Source organism: Sinocyclocheilus rhinocerous, unplaced genomic scaffold (assembly GCF_001515625.1).
Source record: "Sinocyclocheilus rhinocerous isolate Xijiao unplaced genomic scaffold, SAMN03320098_v1.1 scaffold623, whole genome shotgun sequence".
Lineage (NCBI taxonomy): Eukaryota > Metazoa > Chordata > Actinopteri > Cypriniformes > Cyprinidae > Sinocyclocheilus > Sinocyclocheilus rhinocerous.
The window spans coordinates 1195925-1218818 of record NW_015644631.1 but is presented as its reverse complement, the minus strand read 5'-3'; the positions used below and the strand labels follow the sequence as shown (position 1 = coordinate 1218818).

At 36.0% G+C, this 22894-nt stretch overlaps 1 protein-coding gene across 1 annotated transcript in view; it reads right to left on the bottom strand.

Moving 5' to 3' along the window:
• Window positions 1-22557, bottom strand: part of kdm2bb (lysine (K)-specific demethylase 2Bb) — a 31194-nt gene extending 8637 nt beyond the window's left edge. The window contains exons 1-12 of the mRNA XM_016576461.1: window positions 22223-22557; window positions 21586-21730; window positions 20839-20917; window positions 20704-20750; window positions 19465-19643; window positions 17875-17981; window positions 13976-14069; window positions 11681-11834; window positions 10947-11062; window positions 8396-8513; window positions 6353-6720; window positions 4032-4118 (exon numbers count right to left, since the gene is read on the bottom strand). Coding sequence (XP_016431947.1) covers window positions 4032-4118; window positions 6353-6720; window positions 8396-8513; window positions 10947-11062; window positions 11681-11834; window positions 13976-14069; window positions 17875-17981; window positions 19465-19643; window positions 20704-20750; window positions 20839-20917; window positions 21586-21730; window positions 22223-22255 — 1527 coding nt within the window. The 5' untranslated portion in view covers window positions 22256-22557. The remainder of the gene's footprint in view (window positions 1-4031; window positions 4119-6352; window positions 6721-8395; window positions 8514-10946; window positions 11063-11680; window positions 11835-13975; window positions 14070-17874; window positions 17982-19464; window positions 19644-20703; window positions 20751-20838; window positions 20918-21585; window positions 21731-22222) is intronic.
• Between the last annotated feature and the right edge of the window lie 337 nt (window positions 22558-22894).

The following is a 22894-nucleotide window of genomic DNA, read 5'->3' as shown; positions in this document are numbered from 1 at the left end:
ACATGTAGGCACACTGACCACTAGGCTATCGGTGCCAACTCTGTTATTAGTTTTTCTGATAACATTCTTCTTTTGGTTCTATTGGATGTTGGCTAAAATAAATGCTAATTTAATTTAGTTTTATTTTATTTTTGTTTGGTGACACTCAGGGCCGGATTTACCTCTTTTCGTGACATAGGCAGAGCAAATTTTCGGGCCCCCCTTCCCTATTAATATAATAGGCCTAATATTCCTACCCAAGCAAACAAAAATATTTATTAATCAGTGGAAACCGGTACAGTGTTTTCTATCGCAGGCAGGCTAATGCAGTTATTAATGCAGTCTAACGCAGTTATTAGAGAGAGAGAGCGAAAGAAAGAGAGGGAGAGAGAGATTAAGCGAGTGTGAATACTTGCGTCTGTGCGTCTCAGCAGTATTCAGCAGCAGCGTCTACTAATAGCGAATCTTTAAGTTGAACTGCTTCAAGAACCTCGCTACTGAGAAATGCGAAACTATTTTATAGATAAATTCATGGGGTAGCCACAGCTCTGACATCAAGTTTCTGTCCGCGTCTCCGCATGTGTGTGCGCGAGTGCATGTCTGTACTGTATGTGCGTCTGTGAGAGAGAACGGGAGAAAGAAAGCGTGATTTCCGTACATAAAAAAGGTTGAAGACATGGAAATAGTTTTTACCCTATTGTTTGTTATATTTATTTGCTCATGTCTTCTGGGGTTTTTGGTTCTTTTACTGTTGTAGATATCCCATCGTATTACAAAAATATTATATATCTCTTCATTGTGTTTAGGCCCCCCCCTGTACAAGCAAGCATAGGCACGTGCCTAGAATGCCTATGCGTAAATCCGGCCCTGGTGACACCGACAACAAAAATAAAAACAATCACTAACTCCTTGTGGGGTTGGCTGTGTATTAATGTGTCATCATTATATTCATAGTTTTATTCTCACTTCAATGCACATTTTGTCATTTTGATATCAATCAAAATGTTCTGAATAAATACAAATGTTCAGAGCAGATTTTAGAAGCCAAACAGAGGAGACTTGTCAAGTCTCACATGATTCACAATTTCATTGTTAAAATATAATCTTATCAAAGTGAGACAATGTTTCACTTCTCATTGTGAAACCACTGAAATAAGAAGAACTTTGCAAGCCAACCATCATTATAGCATCTGAGTGTGTGCACATGCTATGACAGATTAATAGCGTAAACAGATTTGCTTCACATCGTTAGAGCAGCTTGCTGACAAGGCCAGAAATTAAAGACTGCATTCCTATAAAAACCGCTGCAGAGATGGAGGATCTCTAAAACAGGATTATTGTAGATATTAAGGGCAGACATGGATTTTGATGCTTGCCGTCTGGTATAGGTGTGTGTGTGCAGAAAAAAATACATATCCATGGTAACCATACACAAACAAGCTGACTCAAGCACTTAGTTTGTGATACCATCATTAAACCAGATGTAATTGTCCAACTTAAGAAATAGTCCAATTAAAAATAATAATTAAAATGATTCTGCAAAACAACAGCAAAATTCACAAATCACACCCAGCTGCAGGGACAATGGCAAATTTAATTGGTAGGGTGTGAAGATACACTTGATATTTAACACTAAACTCACAAAACTGGATGAGGCAGATATCAGCAAAATAAAGCCTTTTCACCGGGGCGAAGAATATCACAATACAAAAACAAAAAAACGAATGCAAATGTTGCAGGACCACCAGCAATGACCAAAAAACTGGAGATTAACTGATAAAAACAAAAAACTAGCTTGATCCCTACTGTGCCCCTGAGAAAGTCACTTAAGTTAGTAAATAATGTGTTTTAAGGTAAAAGTGTCTAAATAGTGGTTTACTGCTATTTCCGTGGCTGATATACCAATACTGATAAGCAATAAACACTTATTCTATACACAATTCTCTAATAATTCACTAATAGCTTTTCAAAGATGACCTGTGTAGAGGTCAGCCCTCAAATAGCATCCAAGACCAGATGTGTTGATGCAAGATCTGATTTCCTGAAAATGACATCTGATCCAGGATCAGTATAAACCTACATTTTCATAACTACAGGTCCAGGACTAAATATGTTCATAACAGGAACATGTCTGAACTGTTTTTACTCACGTTGGTTCTTTGTCCCACCCCTCCCCCATGCGCTCATCTTGTAGGACCGGCTCAAAGAGGCCCTTGTTGGGCTGTGGCCAAAACAGTTAAAAATATCCTGGAAACTGAGGAAGTTGAAGAACACAATGATCTATACAAATATCTGAAACGAGTGGCGAGAGTAAAAATATACGCAATCTTTTTACAAAAGCCACAGAGAGGTATTTCATCCTAATGATGGATGATAAAATGATAATAATCTAGCAGCTGCATCCTTTCCTCAGTGGCGACAGCATTTGGGGTGAAATGCATTTGTATGTTTTCAATAGAAGAGGAATACAAAAGGATTCACTGGAAGAGAATCAAAGATTCGCCCAACCGCAAACATAAAACAAGCGATGGGAGAGTCTCACGTGGACAGTCACACAAACAGACATATGCAAAGTATTCAAAGAACCCACACACCTTCGAAACCCTGCAGTGTGCATTACAACATCAACTGGGACTGTTGGAAAGCATTTGTAGCTGCTAACATAGCATGACAGTAATAATCGCAGCTTCCACATGAAGTGTCACTGATTTCACTTTCATCTGCAACTCCTAAAAGTACCTAACAAGACCTTACAGCATCAAGAAATGCTAGTTTAGGTTCATGTTTCAACAACCTGCTGCGATATTCATTCAAGTTCAATAAATAAAATGGAAGAATTGTGACAAAGTGGATCAAAATGAGCACCAGGCTCAAAACTGAACTTGTGTGCTAGTCATCAGCGGTCACCATAAACATTTCTGACAGCTCTGACAGTTCCCTTATCACGTGTACTTCAGTTACACATGCAAATACACACAAATAACAGCTGCATGCAACCTTTCGCATCTCCTTTTCTTAAGTCTAATGACCTGTAGGTCCAGCTCAACGTTACTACCTGCTCAGCATCCGAGTTCTCATAATCCTCCTCGTCAGAGATCAGCGACATGGCCATGGCTCTTAGAGTCCTCTCAGCGTTTTGCTAACTTACATGGCTGCAGCTCCGGCTTGCTACTGGCTGCGAGACGGCACAGCCCTCCCTTCTGTTCCTTAGCCATCAGAGCACACAGGCTAGAGCAAGACATGCTCATCAATATGCAGCAGGGGGAGTTCCAAGAAGTGGGAGGGGAGAGGAGAGCGGCAGAGCCAATGGGTGTGCAGTATGCAAAACAGGCTCTTTAATATGAACCAATACAGCTTGGACACATCCAATAGGAAGAGGGCATGCAGAACAGGGTCATGTGGTAAAGAAGAGAGGCCAGTTGGGGCAGTATAAGGACATATGGTCTTTAATCACAAAAGACAGACACAATGGAGGCGAAAATTCAGCAGCTGGGCTTTTAGTCGTCGAGACAGTTTTAGTGTTGTGAAGTGGGGGAAGTACAAAAGCCAACATCCAATCACGTGTGTCACTTTCAATAGGGAAATAAACAAACAAGTCTATAAGTGCCGGTTTGCGTGTGATTGGTCAGGTCTAATTTTGGGGGACTGGCAACACTTCCCTTGTGTCTGATGCCGATTTATCGTTCCAGTGAAATACTAATGCAAAGTTCCGCTTTGCCTTTTTTAAATACAGACATTGCATCATATTTCCACAGAATCTGCTTCACAACTACTTCAGTAGTGCAACAACAACAAAAAAGGCATTTTAAACAAAAATCTTCTAAACATTCTTAATTTCAACGTCAACCATAAATCTGAAGGGGGAAATTAGGAAGGAATGGAGACAGCAAAACCTTCATAACACATTTTGCTCCATATCTGTCTTACTGTTAAGTATAATTAACTGATGACATTGCAGTATGTAAGTCAAATTAATGACCTTAAAAATAGGTTAAAGAATCTTGCTCGGCCACATCCTAATGTTTCTAATCGCTCTGCATATCCATTCATACCTTGCCTGTCTTCTTTGGCCAGCATACAATAGGAGAACCAGTGATGGCCAACTCTGGATTGTCATCTGCATGTTCCTTTAACACAACCTGTTTAAGAAGCAGACAATAAACAAAACTTAAAATTAAAATCTTTTTTAAAAAGACACGATTTTTATTGTATTTTATTTAGTTTATTTATTTATTCCTTTTTTTTTTTACAATAATGAAAACCAAAAACATTGCAAATAGTTTTGGTGTGAAAATATAAATGCAAATACTTTGTGTTTTAATATATAATAAATATTACTTTATTATTTATAATATAATAAAAAATTATTTTATATTTTAGAACATATTTTAAATATTTAAATAAAATAAACAGATAACAGTATATTTCAGATTTGGCATAAAGGAGTTAAAAGAGATGCATTGTTTTGTTTTAAAATCTTGTGCATGTTTTTAATGCCATGCACAATGTCACAGTAAGTTACTGCAACCAACTTACTTTAAAGGGATAGTTCACCCAAAAATGTAAAATCTGTCATTAATTACTCACCTCATGTCGTTCCAAACCTGTTAGACCTTCGTTCATCTTCGGAACACAAATTAAGATATTTTTGATGAAATCCGAGAGCTTTCTGACCCTGCATACAAAGCAATGCAACTACTGCCATGTTCAGGCCCAGAAAGATAGTAAGGACATCAATAAAATAATCCATGTGGCATCAGTGGTTCAACCTTAATTTTGTGAAGCTGCGCGAATACTTTTTGTGCACATAGAAAACAAAAATAACAACTTTATTCAACAATTTCTTCTCTTCCTTGTCAGTCTTCGCCAACGTTCACGAGAGTACCATGACACATGCGTGTGGTGCTGCTGACGCAGGAGCCGGCGTTCTGGCACAGAACACAGATGCACTGCGCCTTGTTTACAAGCAGAAGACACACGCTGTACTTAAAACTGTCCTCATAAACATGTCTGAAGATTTCGACAGAGAGAATGACTTGCAATTTTTTGCCCAGCCTTAATTGAACCAGAATATACAGATGATGAGATAGACGTTCTACGTCAGAACGCTAGCTCCTGGGTCAGCAGCACCACACACATGTGTGGAACCCTCGTGAATGCATGTCAAAGACTGACACAGAAGAGCAGAATTGTTGAATAAAGTCATTATTTTTGTTTTCTTTGCACACAGAAATTAAGGTTGAACCACTGTCACATGGACTATTTTAATGATGTCCTTACTGCGTTTCTGTGCCTTGAAGGTGTCAGTTTTATTGCCGTCTATGCAGGGTCTGAGATAGGGCTGCACGATTAATCAAATGTGATTGTCATGCGCATCTTGTCAGTACAGCCGGTTCTGTAATCAGTAGTAAATCTGTATAATAAAAGCTGTTTGTGTAGCTTCTCAGTGAACTACGACTCTTGTGTAGTAAATGCTGCTCCATCTGATAGCACGTGAAAATACCACATTTAATAATATTTTTTTACTCCAAACTTGCTTTATAACGTCAGTCGAGTGTTTGAAATAAATCCCTCTGTGAGATGATGTGGCTTCTTACACAGAATAAGGCACGCAACATATTTCATAGTATTCTAAGCAGTGATAAAGGCTATGTCAATTAGCATTGCATTGTTATATACTTTATTATAATGAAAATTATAATAATAAATATAATAAGAACTCAGATAAATCATATGTTGTCGTAGTCCTGTGTTTATTAGTCATGTTGAATCAATGAAAGCAGTTAAATCTTCTGTTTATTCAGCTACCACTATAGGAATTTTCTGGATTTCTTCTGCGGGGCGTATTTGGAGTTTTCGCGCGAGAGCACCCTCTGGCCTTCGGATGGAAATTTACTACTGATCACAGAACCGTGCTTCACTGACAAGATGCGTATGACAATTGCAGCTTTTGCCTAATCGCGATTGCGATTTCATTTCGATTTATCGTGCAGCCCTAGTCTGAGAGCTCTCGGATTTCATCAAAAATATCTTAACTTGTGTTCTGAAGATGAACAAAGATCTTACGGGGTTGGAACGACATGAGGGTGAGTAGCTAATTAATGACAGAATTTTCATTTTTGGGTGAACTATCCCCTTTACCTCAGTGACACAAAATGTTGATAGATCATGCATTGTTCCTTGTTGGGTCTGAGCCTACTATCTGAACCTACAAGTTTAGGTCTACAACTAGACTGCTCCACCCAACAGGTGATTACTTCAATTTATTATTCCTTGAGAAAGGAAAAATTGAGTCAGGAGGAAGCTATAATGATGTCAATTCAAGACACGAGAGACAAACAAGACAAATGACAAGTGGAAAATGTATACAGACCTTCACGTCATCTAGCAGTGCTTGTGGATCCTCGATGCCCTCTGGAACGCATTTCTTTGTCTCAGGAAGGGATTCCAGCTTCTCCACCAAGGCCTTGAGTCCATTTAGCTCAAACTCTGTCAAGTGGGTCCATTTGCCGGAATGTTCCGTTCCAGGTGAGCCAGACGGAGTCTTGGGACACTCTGAAGGCAGGGACTTGAAGCTGTCTTCAGAATCATTGGCCGGGGATTTGAAGGTCTGATAGGGAGGGACAGTGGAGGAGGGCTGGGTCGTCCCCTCTGTCCTCTCTAACCGTGTCTCACACGAGTTCTCCTCCATGTCCAGCCGAGGAGCAGAGACGAGACTCTCAGTTACAAGCTTGGGTTCAGCTAAATAAAATCAGAAGAGAAAACGAGCTACTCACCAAATCCATAATCACCAAAATCAAATTTACACGAAGACCAGAAGACATAGACAGAACAAGTCTAGGAATCATCTTGATAAATGTTGGTATGGTGAAGTAAGGAAACATGGAAACTAGTATGTCTAGTTTCCACTACTAGTACTCGCGCGAATAAAAACGCGTCATGCGAATTTTCCGCTCGAGTTGAAATTTTTGAACTTGCACAGAAGACGCGATTGAGGCGAATATCGTGCGTTCGCGGCAAACGTGTCGCGCATTTCGCGTCATTCGCGTTGGAGTTATACGGTGTTCTGCCTTTGTTTTTACTGTCCATTAAAGTCTGCCGCATTTTAATTACGGTGTAACTTGTATGCTTTTATACATCTGATCTCTCACTGAAGCACTTTATTAGACAAACGAATTAGATATATCGCGATCTACAAAACAGCTCCATATAACAAAGCACTGTGAAGACTAGATACCTTGACAGCGATAAGTAATCGTGAATAATCTTTAAAGATTTTTTTTTCCTTTTTATAATGCAGATTATTCACCAGGCTGTCACTTAGTTGGACGCGTGTGGCATGGTCAAACATAAAATCGATACTAGCTAAAATCTACTAAATCAGTTTGCAATTAAATCCATATCCTACCTTTTCTTGTAACCCGATAAAATCATTCCATGGCGATGAACGTCATCGGAGATGTTTAATCCACAAGCATTCTGAGCATTATTCCTGCTTGCTGGCATTCACATCAATCAACAATTCGTTCTTTTAGGTTAGGCTATTTTCATTCAGGTCAATAAAAAAAACGCAATTACGCTATGTCTAGCATTCTTTTACGTTACTGAGCATTGGAAATAAATTGCTTGCAAAACGATATCCACTCACATTTAACTGATTACTAAAACATCTAATTGCCAAATTGAAGTTAATTAATTTGGCTGGACAAATAAAAAACTTTAAAGTCATTTTTCTCAGTTTCACACTCTAGCGAGTTAAGGTCTTTTGCCTTTGTAGAGCAGTAGAGATCTATATGGATTTTCAGTCCCATTTCAGTTTGATTCTGGTGTCACAGTCTATTTTTTCCAATTTCCACACACAATGCTTCTGACCTCACCTTGTTGCATTTGTCACAGGAGTCAAGAGGAAGGTGCTTTCCCTTGCTATCTAACCCTGTGCCTGTAAATAGTAAATTTTTTGTTGTGCAATAGACTAATAACATTCTATACCTTAAAACGTCAAATACATTTAAGTAACTTATTTTATTTTTAGATACTTATATTTATGGGAATCCCACAAGTCATTTCTTTCTCCTGCTTCCCATGCATACATCAGTATCTTCCCTCATACAAAAGCACTTGGCAATTCAAAACCTGTTCCACAATGACTTGTCATGCCTGGTTAGGACAGAAACTGCTATTAGGTTGGATAGAATTAAAAGGCATTCACTCTGACAGTGATTCATTTGCAGGATGTCACCAAGTTACTGTTCTTTTGGTTGCTTCACCGTCTGCGGTCCCAATAGTAGCTGCCTCATCACATTACTGTGCATTTGCATAAACTTGATTATGTTGCATTGCCAACGCTCTCCATTACTTGAAAATGACTTCTGGTTATGTTTATCATTGCAAATTGCTGTCAGTTTAGCCAACTCACCAGCGTGAATGCGGAACTCCAGGCTGAGGTGCGAACGTCTGGTCAAGCAGTTCACGTACCTCTCCAACACATACCAGCACATCTCATAGAAGAAAGGGTAGCGGAATGTGGAGTTCACCTGAAACGGTTATTAGTTATTGATCTTGGTTTTATTTTAACCTCTACTAGAGCTGCATGATTTTTTTTGGGGGGGGGGAATCACTTTGTGATTTTTCTGATTAAATAAAATGTGTGGTTTCTTTTCTTTTCTTTTTTTTTTTTTTGAAAAGCTCCAGGTTGGGTTTGTAGGGCTGCACAATTTGGCCCAACATTTTATGATGATATATCAATATAGCAATAATAATAATAATTATTATTATTAATAATATGGTTTTTGTAGTAGTAGTAATATATTTATTTTATACATTTAAATTATAATAATTATTATTATTGTTACCATCATTATCATCATCATTAGTATTAAAATTAAATTAAAATAAAATATTATTATTATTACTACTACTACTATAAAAGTGAAATATTAATATTGTAATATTTTTGTAAATTATTAAAAATCAAACTCACTTAAAATTATATAATAATTTCTTTAAACAGTACCACGCTTAAGTGTGACATGTATATTGATTTAATTTATTTAATTTGATTTGATAATAACACTAAACCATATTGTGATTACGGTTTTATTTTGATTAATATTGAAGCCCTAATTTCTACATAAACTAATCAAATTTCAAAGATTTCAAATTGTATAAAATTACCACAAATCAATATATGATGAATAAGCACATTATAAATTAGCATTAACCTAGATTTAAAATGGCTGTTCATTGTTAGTTTGTGATACCTAACGCATTAACTAATGTTAAGAAATTAAACCTTATTATACAGTTTTACCCAAACCCTACATATAAAACTCATATAACTGGCTTCATAATAGATGGCTCTTGCAGTATGAGAAAACGACAACATGACTAAGATGCTTCTCATGCACATATCTTTCCATTCCGGCTCCTCTCCAGGGAGGAAACTCACATTCTCAGAGTTGTGGAGGGCTTGTGCTCTCATTCCCTCATACCTCCTTCAGCCAGTGCTAAATTTAGAGCACTGCAATAATGCAGCCCCTGGAACAACACAGCCAGTGCCACGATCTGTCTTCTTCTCTGCCTGCTCTGTCTAGCAAATATAAAAATAGCCCGGCCCAGCGGCTCTAAGCCCTGCAGAGACATCAAAGTCTCCAGGAGGTTCTGCTAAGCAGAAAGCGAGCGACTGTAACTGGTTTGTCACTTTGAAATGTCACACAACACATCAAAGGTGTCTAGTGCTGTCACTAAAAAAGCCTTTTAACTGTCAGCAACTGAGCCAACCAGAATTGTTAATATTTTGCTTTTACTTTTATATTTTCAGCTTTCATTTTAGCTTTACGTCTTAGGAATTTTGTTTTGTGCTTTTGTAATTTTTATTACATCTGGCTTAATATTTCTATATAGATTACATTTTTTAAATTTCAGTTTCACTAGTTTTAGTACTTCAACTTAAACATATTTCCGATAGTTGCCAGGGCAATATTTAAAATTTTGATAAAGTTTTTTAAGTTTAGGTTTTTTATCTAATAATTACATTTTATTTCAGCTTTATTTCAATTACCAAAAATTATTTTTAATAGTTTGTTTTAGTTAACAATAACAACACTGGTTATGGAAAGGGTCTGGTGGTACTTGTAATTAGATTATATTACATTTTATAATACTCGCAATTAGACTAGTTACATTTTATTGATTACATGATTACATTATGATGATTACATTATATTACAAACACATTGCACATGCACAGATTCCCACACTTTTTTTGTCAGCTGAATCTCTTTCACCTAATATTTACTTGAAGTACCCCAGATATTATAAGGTAATAAGTTATTAAGTATGACATTTGCATGTTTACGATTTTCTGGCATTGGTTAATGGTTACATGGCATGCAGGTAAACAAATAAACCATTTCATCTTTAGTAATTCTTTAGTATTTTGATGATAAAATCATTGATCATGATTTAAATCATGATTTCATTAATTAGCTTTTCATTAAACTCACAAAGCCCCTGCAGTTTCTTCACGAACCCCAGTTTGACAATGTAATATTTAATGCACTTCATGTTGTTAATAACGAATAGAATATATTTTCTTTCTCTTTGTATTTTTTATATCAATGTGGTACAAGATTATCCTATTTAAATCAGTGTGATAAAACAAGTTAGGTCAAAAGTAATCAAAAAAGTAGTCTGATTATATTATTTAATATGTGCAATGTAATAGATTCACCATTACTGACTACAATTTTTGTCATGTAATTTGGAATCAGTAACTGACTACAATTTTTTAAGTAATCTACCCAACACTGTTTACAATATACTCATAAATATTATAAATAAAAACTTGTGAAAGATGCGCATTGATTAGAACTCCCTTCCAAATGTATCAAATTAAAAAGACAAATCCTTAAACACTGACTGATATATCATCAAACAATCTATATTTTTTTAGATAAATGCTTTACCTTTGTTCTGTTCTCAATTTCGTAGACTGTGAGCTGCATGGGAATGTTAAAACTGTGTAAAATATTCCCGCCAAACACCAGGGTGTCTTCTGGAGTGTAGACGGCATGGATCCAACCTACACACACGAGAACAAAAATATGAATGCTCAATTTCAGGAACGAAAACATTTTCTGCTCTCAAATGGCATTCTCCGTTCTTCAACTTATGTACGTCACTAAAATCAAACCTGCCGCTATTTTTGAATCCGAACACAAAAACAAATGACATTTCTGAGCTTTAGTGGAATAATTACTTCAATTTCAGTCTGTTCCTCACACAAAGCTATTGTATGACTTTATAAACCTTGGAATACAGCACAAATGTCATAGGGATGGCTTTTATTGTTCTTTTTTTTTGTGGACTTTTTAGAGCTTGACGGACATGATCAATGACCAAGAACTGTTGTTGTATTGAAAAGAGCGTCACAAAGATTCTTCAGAATTTCTCCATTTGGGTTTCACAGAAAACAGCATGTGGGTTTGGAACGACATGAAGGTGAGTAAACAGTAACCGAAATTAAATGTACAGTGCAGCATTTGGCCGACACTTTTATCCAAAGCGATTTTCATTGGATTCAAGGTACACGTTTCATCAGTTCATGCATTCCCTGGGAATTGAACCTGTGACCTTGGCATTGCCACTGCCATCCTCTTCCATTTTCCTTAATTATATGCACTCAAGCTCAGTGAGTCACCTGAAGGGATGAAGAACGTGTAGCCCTGTTTCAGCTCTACTCGCTGGCAGCCGTCTGAACGGTCACCCAGGAAGAAATCACTCTGTTTGCCTGACAGCACCCAGTCCTCATACAGAGACAGATTGTGTGGGCTTGGAGGAATCAGCCAGAAGACCTGGAGAACATATGAGAGAGAGAGCAATGCAGGTGTGATTCTAAACTGGGATATGATTTTTCTTCTTTGAAATGAATAATTCACAAACTCGTGTCAGCATTAATCCTTTATGTGTAAGTTATTTATCTCTTCCATTTATTCACGAGCAGACAGTGTGGTTCAAAAGTCTGACCCATTGTTTTCATTTATACCAAGAAATAAATAAAGTACAAAGTTTACAAAGTTTTAGGACATTAAACATTAACACGAAAACAATATGACAAGCTTATGAAGATTTCCAGGTGGCAAGTGTGAACTCTTCACTTACATTCTTGATAATAATAAAATCTATAATACAAAACTGTATTAAATAATAAAAATTCAACAAAAGACTGCATGTCTACAAACTGACTTAAGAAATGATTTTAGCAAATGGCTGCAATATAACAAAGAGTGAAAAATTTAAGGGGGTCTGAATACTTTCCGTACCCACTGTAAATTGGGTTGAATTTTTTTTTTTTTAATTTAAACTTGGAAATCATCAGAAAGTTTCAGGATTTCTAAAAATTTAAAACAAAACGTTATGACATAAAATGAAGATAATGCTTTACTATTTCTAGTCTGCAATTTAAATTTCTTAGGAAATTTTTAATTGTTACTAATAATATTTGCTAATAATAAAATGTGGGTAACACTTTATAATAACCTTCCTTTACCTAAAAATGAGCAATACATTTATTACAGTAATTATGAATATTTGTTAATATTAGCTAATAAAAAATACACCTGTTCATTGTTAGTAGTAGTACTAGTAGTAATATTTTTGTTTGTCCCTTCACAGGGCAATTTATGCAGCATCAACCTCACAAACAGACAATTTATATAAGACATCATGACAAAAACTGATAAAATAAAACATCACAACAACAAACACAACCACAACAAAACCCGGGCATTAACAGTGCACCATTTCTTCATATATTAAAATATAATATTTAAACTTCATGGTACACCTTTATCTCTATGTTTCAAATAAGTGTTTACAATCAAAACCGAATTTGAAACAAAAGACCTAGAAGCTCTAACAGTCCTTCACTTGGGCACTCTATATCGTCTGCCTGAGGAGAGCAGTTCAAATTCTGGGTACAAAATGTGAGATGTATCATCTTCCCAAGAATATTTTTCTCACACAGAGCAGACAACCCCAACTGTACAGAGCCTGTAATTTTCAGGATTGTTCAGGTTCTTTAAATATTATTAACACACACAAGTTTTGATTTTTTAAATGTATTAGTACATGTTGCAATTAACATGAACTATGATTAATTAATGCTTAAGAAGAATAAACTATAAGGATGTTTATTGTAAAGTGTTCCCAAAGTATGTAATATAAAACTGTAAAAGCATTTCACTAATGGTCTCAGACATTTGGACCCCCACTGTATGTTGTATGACTAAAAATGTGAGTTACTAAGTTGACGATAGGGCTGTGCAATTAATCGCATGCGATTGTCATGCGCATCTCATCAGTAAAGCCGGTTCCGTGATTAGTAGTAAATCTCCATCACCTGCTTTCAGATGGAGCGACATTTACTACACAGAGCCGTAGTTCACTGACAATTAGGCAATATCGCATTCATTATCTCAGGTGATTCGATCTGCCATAATGAACGCGATATTGCCCAATTGTTTACTCGCTTTACTGATGAGATGTGCATGACAATCGCATGCGATTAATTGCACAGCCCTAGTTGACGACCTTGCAATTTCTTTGCAAGTGAAATAGGTTCAATTCTCTGGTGAAAGCAGGAGGATTACATAACTGGGATAAACTCCTACAACTCTTCCTAGAAGTTCCTTTAGTCATACATGTGTCACTCTCGTCTTTCTTGCACACGCCAGCACTCTTGTTTGACCTTTCTGAGCGGATATTATTTGATACCCTCCAGCAAACACACACATACACCAGCGGCGATGCAACAACGCAAACAGGGAAGAGATTCATTTACAGGGCCTCTAGATACCTGATCTTCACAGATCACAAGCAAAGTCAATCCTGCAGAAAATCATTATTGCTTCCAAAGTAATAGCATAAACAAACCGCTACCCCCAAATATGGACAATAATAATAGTAAAAGCACTACTAACTATCCAACACTTACCTTCCTTCCTTTGAAGACATGGTACCATACTGATGTGCCGCCAAAGTCGATGTGGAAGTCAGTGAAACAGCCTTTTACACTCATCAGACAGTATCTACAGAAAGAGAGAAACAGGGAAAGTACAAGGGTGATTCGCAACATCTGCATAAATAGAGAAGAACGATAAATCCCTAATGCGGTTTCTAAGTCCTGACAAAAACGACTATTTGCAACTGGGAGTAACCACAGCATAGGAATGTTCAACTCCCAACTCAAAATGAATATTTCCTTCAAAACCATATACAGTGGAATTTCCCCTTCTCAATCAACAGCGTTATCAAAGCACAGCACAATATTATGACTTCAAAAAAAAATAGTTTCCGTATTATTTTGAGCAATAAATCAAAGCTAATTTCTCTCTCGGAACACAGAATGATAGTCACGGACGTGGGTTTGTTTCAGATAAAGCCGTCTCAGCAGCAGAACAGGGATGGAAGCTATTTGTGGCTTATGCATTTGTCATCCACAGCCTTTAGCAAGGAGCGAAATTAATCAAACCCCAAACTGACTCGGTGTCTGGGTAAAATCTGCCCCACTGAGCCGGAGGAAGGCGGCGGCGAAGAAATCAGTTAGCTCTAATGAGCAAAAAGGCATCGCTCACCGCAGGGCATCGTGAACTAAAAAATGAGTAGGCATCCATTTAGGCGCAAACCCAGATGGTTGAGGGCCTGAGAAATGAGACTTCTAAATTTAGGGTCACCAAAGTATGGATTCCACGACGTTTAGACATGTAACTGACCGGTTAAGTATTACCAGATGGTTTCGCATGTGGTATCTTTGCCCATCAGACTGTGCCAGCTGACGTTCTGGTAGTGTAAATGTCAGATGATGTCACTGGAGATGACATCATATGTTACAGCATCAACAAACAAGCACATCAAGCACTTTGGATCCAGATGTTTTCCATAATACAAACAAGGCAAAAGCACTCATTGACTGCAGGCTGCAGAAGGTAACACTAGGGTAATACCTTGCAACCTTAACCCTCAGAGGTTACATCCTATAACTGGAGCTCTTAGATGAAAGGTTATGAATAAATAATCATTGACTACATAGTACCCGCACAAAGGACTAATAATGCAGTCTGACCGTTCTTATGGATTACAAGACTGTTTTCACGAAGATCATTTAAAATTATTCATAACATTTTATAAAAACGAATTTAACATTGAAATATTTTTGTTTGTTTGTTTTTATATAAAAATGATCCCATGTGAAACATATATTAATATAATTTTAATATATAAAAAAAACATTTTTTTTAAAATATTATTAAAATGTATTAAAAACAAATGTAACATTATGAAATTTTATTTAAATTTTTTTTTACAACTTTAATATAAAAATGACCCCCATGTGAAACATAATATAATTTTTATATTAATAAAAAGCATTTATTTTAAAAATATAATTAAAACACAAATTTAAGATTATGAAATTTTATTATTTAAAAAATATGTATAACTTTAATATAAAAATGACCCCATTAATATAACTTTAATATTAATAAAAATAATTTCAATATTAATAAAATATAATAAAAACAAAATTAACATGAATCTGAAATATTTTTCTTGTTTTATATTTTATTTGAAAATATTGTATAATATTAATATAAAAGGTACCCCATGTGAAACAGTAAACAAATATAATATTATACATTATATTTAAATAATATAATATTTAAATCTGACTCTTTATTTATGGTTGTTCACATCTCCTTTTATTTTTGTGCAGAATTGCATTTTTAGGCTACCTAAAGCAGCATTTTTTTATTCTATAACCATATACATGCATAATCACACCAAAGCAGAAAGAAATGCAATCAATAATACTGTGATATGAACACAGCGATCTCAAACTGTGTATTTAGTAACTAAAACAGTGACCGTTGCAGCCCGTGTCATCCATCCCACAGAGCAGTCAGTGAGGGGGATGACGCACCAAAGCAGCCAAAACAAAACTAGAACCTTGATGTGCACAAACACGCTGAGTGAGCTTTTAAAATTTCAGACTACACATGCAACCCTCACAAACATTTATTACACCAGACCGCATAACCATAAGTGGAATGACCACAAATTATTGGTCACCCTTTCATAAAAGTAGCAAAGAAAGTTGAGCAAACTATACTAAACCCTAACGGGACCTCTTAAGGATTATGTACATTATCGCACCATAGTTTGCAATGAAATAAAACACATACCCAATAGATGCTCATCCCCATTTGAGGCACTTCGCCGTTCTGACATCTGCCCGTGTGACTCAAAAGAACAGAACTGAACTGACTTGTAACTGACTGAGTTCTTGCTTTATAAAAGAGCTCAATGAATACAGAGAGTCAGGAGGAGGGAGTCAAAGGCAAAGTGAGATAAAGAGAGAAAGAGAGCGAGAGTGGGCTTTCCTGTGCAGGAAATACTCCTATGCGATACTCTGATTGGCTGAGGAGGATTCATTGGGATCCTGCAGCAGCCCGTGAAGACCCGCCTCTTCTCCGCATTAGAAGTGTGTGCTGCCTAGCAACCTGATGGAGTCACAGCCAGCTGCAGGCCAAAGAAATGCGCAGCATGCGCCGAGGAGCAAAGCAAGGGACTGTGGGAAATGAGCAGACCTGATCTTTGACTAATGCAGGATGTCAGAGAACAGTTTTCAGATTGACTCAACAAGCTTTGAGCTGCGTCTGAAAGCCAGAATACTTCCTGAAGGGAAATCGGAGCAGACAGAAAAACAACAAAACCTTAAATGTACAACTATGTGGGCATTGAAACATGCGCATAACATTACAAAAATCCCCCTCTCCAAATGCCACTAGAGAGTCACATCTAAGTTTTCTTCTTCTCTCCAGCTCTTTATTGCTATTTACAGAGCCTAACTTGTTAGAGAATCTGCAATTTCTCAGGCCACACTCTGGGAAAAAAACTGGGAAAAAGCAATGACCCCTTTTCACATGTCTGGGGTTCTCAGAAGCAGTTGTTGTTATAGTTGGATAAACTTCTATAGTAGTGAACAGAAACTACAATAAATATAATTTTAGCATTTCCTTTTGCTCTAATACTAAAAAAAACACAAAAAAAACAATGGCGTCTCTATTACTTTACAAAAGAGGACAAAATATTGAGAGATTGATTATGTCGGTCAGAAGAGAGAAAGATGTAGATGCCTCTATATTAGAAACACGCTCACAGCAGCATTAACTAGTGTTTAACTGTAGTATAGTGATACAAATGTACATGGGTCAAAGGCGAAAAAGGGTTTAAGCATAGATGCCCACTAAAATGTCATTCAGTGTAACAATCTTGTCAGGCGTATTTACAACAAAAATACATTTATAACATATTTAAAAAACTAATTACTTTCACCCCAAACACTAATTAGTTGTTATTTTACATTTTTTTAATTTGCCACTATCCTAGGTTTTGCCCATTTGTCAGTAAGAATTTTTTACTCATTTAAAACCCAATAAAATTTTATATGCTCACTTATTCTTTTATATATTTTAATATGTACAGGTCAGAATAAGCATGTTGTTTGAATTTTTACATAACTATAAGTGTGAACTACAACTGAATGACAATGGAACATTATTTCAACCAAATATTGACATTTTATTCTTCAAAAACTTATTTGAAACCTTAAATGTAGACACTTTACTTGCATTTAATGTGCTTTCTATGGACATAAAATCACTTTTGTAAATTTCTTTTGTCTAATGTCTTCGACCCACATTACATTCTTTTTTTTAAACTGAAATTTAAAAACTGCTAGATTTTTTTCAATGGTAATAACTGTGAAAATGTGTCACCACCAGTCTTTGAAAAAGGTCTATTCCTAATCATTTTCAAAAATGAAAAAAATATTACCTCTGAACTTTGGGATATTTCATCTCAGACATGACATTTGTGGCTTCGGTTTGTTTCTGTTTAAGATGCCGCGGCCACATATTGTCCACCCAATCCACCAGATCCACCTAAAGACAATCAGAAATACATTCAAATTAAAGCAACGGGCATAATAAACATTAAAACCCAAAGAGACAAAGGAAGTTTTTAAATGCTTAACAACTACATTAATTTACAACAATAACTGAAATTCTAACTTACACACTTTATTATTAACAGTTGCCCTTTGTGTGTGACAATATCAGCAGAACATTATTTAAGTATTATTGATATACTATTATAGTTATTAAAATTTGTAAGTAGCTTTTGTTATTATACTTTGAGTTTCATATTAATTCTTTTTCAATTTATAGTAATTCTGTTATGTGTTTTTGTTCTTTGTATTAGTTCTTGTTTATTTTAAATATTACCATTTAGGTTTATTTTTTTATTGCACGTTTTAGTTTTTATTTATATCCAGTAGGTAATTTTAGTGATTCAACAAACTAAAAATTTGATATACTGACTTGCCAACTAACTAAAATTTGTTTTTAAGATAATATTTGTTTTTATTTGAACTTTATTTCAAACATTCATCACATATTTTTTATAATATCAGTCATAAGTAGCACGGGTATATTTGTAGCAATAGCCAACAATACGTTGATTGTATGGGTCAAAATTATCGATTTCTCTTTTATGCCAAAAATCGTAAGGATATTAAGTAAAGATCATGAAGATATTTTGTAAATTTCCTACCGTAAATATCTCAAAACTTAATTTTTGATTAGTAATATGCATTGCTAAGGACTTCATTTGGACAACTTTAAAGGTGATTTTCTCAATATTTGTATTTTTTTGCACTCTCAGATTCCAGATATTCAAATAGCTGTATCTCAGCCAAATATTGTCCTAACCTAACAAACCATACATTAATGGAAAGCTTATTTATTCAGCTATTGACCCTTATGACTGGTTTTGTGGCCCAGGGTCATGTATATAACTTTTGCAAGAGAGATAGCTGGGAAAAATGTTTGATTTGATTTACTTTGCATAAAGGTATTAAGATTGAACTGCATGCGCAAATATCAATACTCATTTATTTGACTTGATATTACTAATTCATAGGCCTGTCGCAATAGTCAATATATCGACTTATCGTGCAATATATGTACATGACCTCAATAATTTTTGGTGATTCAATATATCGCCCATTATATTTACTTAAAAATTAATGTCACCGTGTTTTGAACATTCCACTTGCGCCTGTGTCTTTTGCAGCTTCTTGTACATAACGTGGTGTCGTCATGAGGTGCTAGTTCAAATTTAAATGCTTCGGGGCAATATATCGCACAACAAAAAGTTGTTATCGTGACAGGCCTACTAATTCATTTATTACTAGTATCTCTGCTCTCATCTACTCAATTACATTCACACTCACTGACATGCATAATACTTTGAAGTAGTAAGATTTGCCTTAACAGTGTCATTTTAAATCATATTTAAATGGCAACTGTGCGTTTTAGAGAAAGTGAATGTTGAAAAGCGACAAATCAACTAAACAAATCTTACCACAGTGGGTCTCTTGATTAAATTCTCCAGTTTGGTGTGACTGAACTCCAGGCTGATGACGTTGAACAGCTTGTCACGTTCATCCTCGGGCGTCTCATAGTAGCGGACAAACTGTGCCATGCTCATCTCTGAGCCCTTCTGTGTGCTAACGTCCATCACGTCAACAGCCCGCCTGCTGCCTGAACATCCATGCAGAAACAAACACTTGACCACTCTCCATCATAAGAAGTTCTTTCTAAGAAATCTTTCTTTTCAATCCGTTTCTAAAAGTAAGATTCATTATACTGGTAATGGATTAAGGAAGCTAGGAATCTTGTTTCTGCCAAACCAAAAAATTGCAACTTTGTTTCTTGCAATTCTGAGAAAAAGTCAAGTGTTCTGAGATATAAACTCCGAATTTTGAGTATTTTGGAGTATTTTGAGTTTACATCTCACAATTCTGACTTTTTCTTATTTAAAAACAAAAACAAAAAACAATTCCCTTCTTTATGTTTTTATTCCGTGGCAGAACAGGCTTTCATAGGTACCTGATTTAAAAACATTATGAAAAGAAAGTTTCGGTTTTTTAAGGACTCAGATACACATGCCTTGGCCTTGAGTTACAGTTGCATGGTATCATCACTAGAGGACGTAAAGGTTGTTATTAATCCATTTTTTGTATTTTCTGAGCAGGTCTTGCTGTGAAGTTATATAACTAAGTTTAAACGTTTTGGATCTAACTGGAACCTTTATTTTCAAGAGAGTACAGCCAATAAATATTCCTTACTGTTTTTGACTTAAGATTAATCACCCTCTTAATACACAGGTAATTACAAAGTTATTTACCAGTAACATAAATCAACGTACAGGCCATAAATCTGTGAATAAATACGAGGCTCAGACAGTTTATGTTCTTCCTCAACCCTAAAAAGGAGTAAGATGGACTGTGTATATGTGTATGACAACATCAAATTGATCAGCTAGATAAACAAATGCATATGTACTCTTCATAATACCAGCATAAAGAACAGACATGGTGCATGTGTTTAGTTTCATAATACAGCTGCAGAACATTGTCCTGTTCGTGGATTATGCAAGGCCTGATTAGATATTGGCAATATAAAACAGAGAAAACACAATAAAAGTCCCAGACAATGAAAATGAAAACTAAAGATTAACAAAGCATGCAAAGTTATCAAAATATTTTATATTTTATTGTACAGTCACTATTCAATCAAAAAAAAAAAAAACTGTACTTACCAACCAAACCCTTGATTTCACTTACAGTAAATTCTGGATCCGGCATCCTGTTGTACATTAAACAATTCAGATGAGCGATTCACAATGTAAAATGTATAGAAATATGTGAAATAAAACTGATTTCGTTGCTCTTACCTAATTCCCAGTCCATCTTTGGCTTTAAATATGAGCGGAGTTCGCAGTGCCTCTCTTTGAACATATTCATAAGAAAAATCTAGGATGGTATAAAAGTTAGACTGTTTTTAAAACCAAATCCCTGGATTTTAAAATGGAGAGCATATGAATAACACAAGTATTAGTTGTAAATAAAGGGGTGTTTCAGATACAACCAAGACTTTAGACACACCTTATTATTCATTATTATGACATATGAATTCTGGACACTTGTTGGCTGTTTTTCTTTCACTATCCACTAAAACTAATCCATGAACAAATACAATTTCAATTGCATTCACCCTAATGTTGTTCCAAACCTGTATGAGTTTCTTTCTGCTGCTTAAGACAAAGGAAGATATTCTGGAGAATGTGGGTAACCAAAAAGTTTCTGGTCCCCATTGACTTCTATAGTATTTTCCTATACTATGGAAGTCAATGGGGACCAGGCTACCCACATTCTTCAAAATATCATCTTTTATGTTCAATAACAGAAAAAACTCGTACAGGTTTGCTACAACTTGAGGGCGAGTAAACAGTGACAGAATCTTCATTTTTGGGCGAACTACGCCTTAAATATCAACCATTTAATATCAAATTATGAGCACAACTATAAGTTCAACTTATATTTGCAGGTGCAGGTGCCAACAGGAGAACAAAACCCCCAATATTTAAGAATATAATCAATATGAATTGCACTAATAAGCAATATACACCCCAAAAAAGTACCTTTTCCCTCCATATACTGAACAAATTCGCTGTTGTAGGAATTGCTCTCAAGTTTGTCCTCCACGCTGAAGCCCCTGATGTTTGTTATCTCCTCCACATCTGACAAGTCCTCGTTCTCATCGTACATCCTTCTGCAGATCGAGCGCTGGACGAAAACAACACATGATGAAGATGAGGATGAAGAAAACCTGCCTCATTCTGTGCTCGGATATGAATTATAACGCTGGGCTATATCATTTGCACGAATGTCAAATTCCATGATTAGCATCCAGGCCTTAATCGTCGACCATCTTACAGCTGTTATATAATTAATACATGTCAAATCAGCGTGTGAACGAGTCAAACTTCCCGATTAATATTAGACACGAGGGTCGCGGGGCAACAATGTGTGCGGTTTCGCACGAGCGTCTGTATATGGAGCATCTTGCTCTCTTTGTAATATTATGAAACATGTGTCCTTTCCTGTTTACCATTACGAGCGTATTGCATTTAACCTATTAATGTGGCGTACGTCGCTCTAATTCTCGTATCGCAGTGATTCGCCCCGATTCAGGCCACTAAACACAATACATATCGATGTGAGACTGAAATTCCCGATTTAAAACGAGTCTTTGAGAGGACAGCTTCAACTACACACCAGTTTGCGTCCGGATTCCGCACACGCCTCCATGTCCGAGCCTTTCGACCGCGTTAATTCCCTCAGCGATGTGTTTGGACCATATTTAACGCGTAAAGTTGTGCACACTTTGATTGCTTGTATAGAAAACTAAGTAGGAACCATTTTTGTGTAGTGCACCGTGACGTCACGGTCAACAGAATCAAAACATTGCAGGAACGTCACGCGGATCGTGTTAATGAGGGGTCGAAACAACATCCGATTTTTGTCAGAGTTGTTATCGGAATGGTTGGTGTGATTTTTTTAAAAACACAGAAATAGTTTTTTGAGGAGTCAGAATTGCTCTTTCTTTCTTCTCTTTGGCACGCGCGCTCCTGCACGCACGCGCTGCAGCTGCTATGCTCGTGCATATGTGCTTCATCAACAAGACACTTGCCAGTGCAACAGTAACTAAACATCTTTTAATATTACATCCACACGTTGTAGCCTCAGTTACGATAGAAATACGTATGCATAATCGGCTCTCTTTAAATCACAATTATTTGGGACATTCTATGAAAAAATATGTAAGGTTTATAACAGATAATATCGTCATATTTAATATAATTTATTTTTATTTTGGTACAAAAAACTTAAAGTTGTCCCCAAATTATGTTAACTCTTCACCAATTACTATTTAAAATAATAATTATA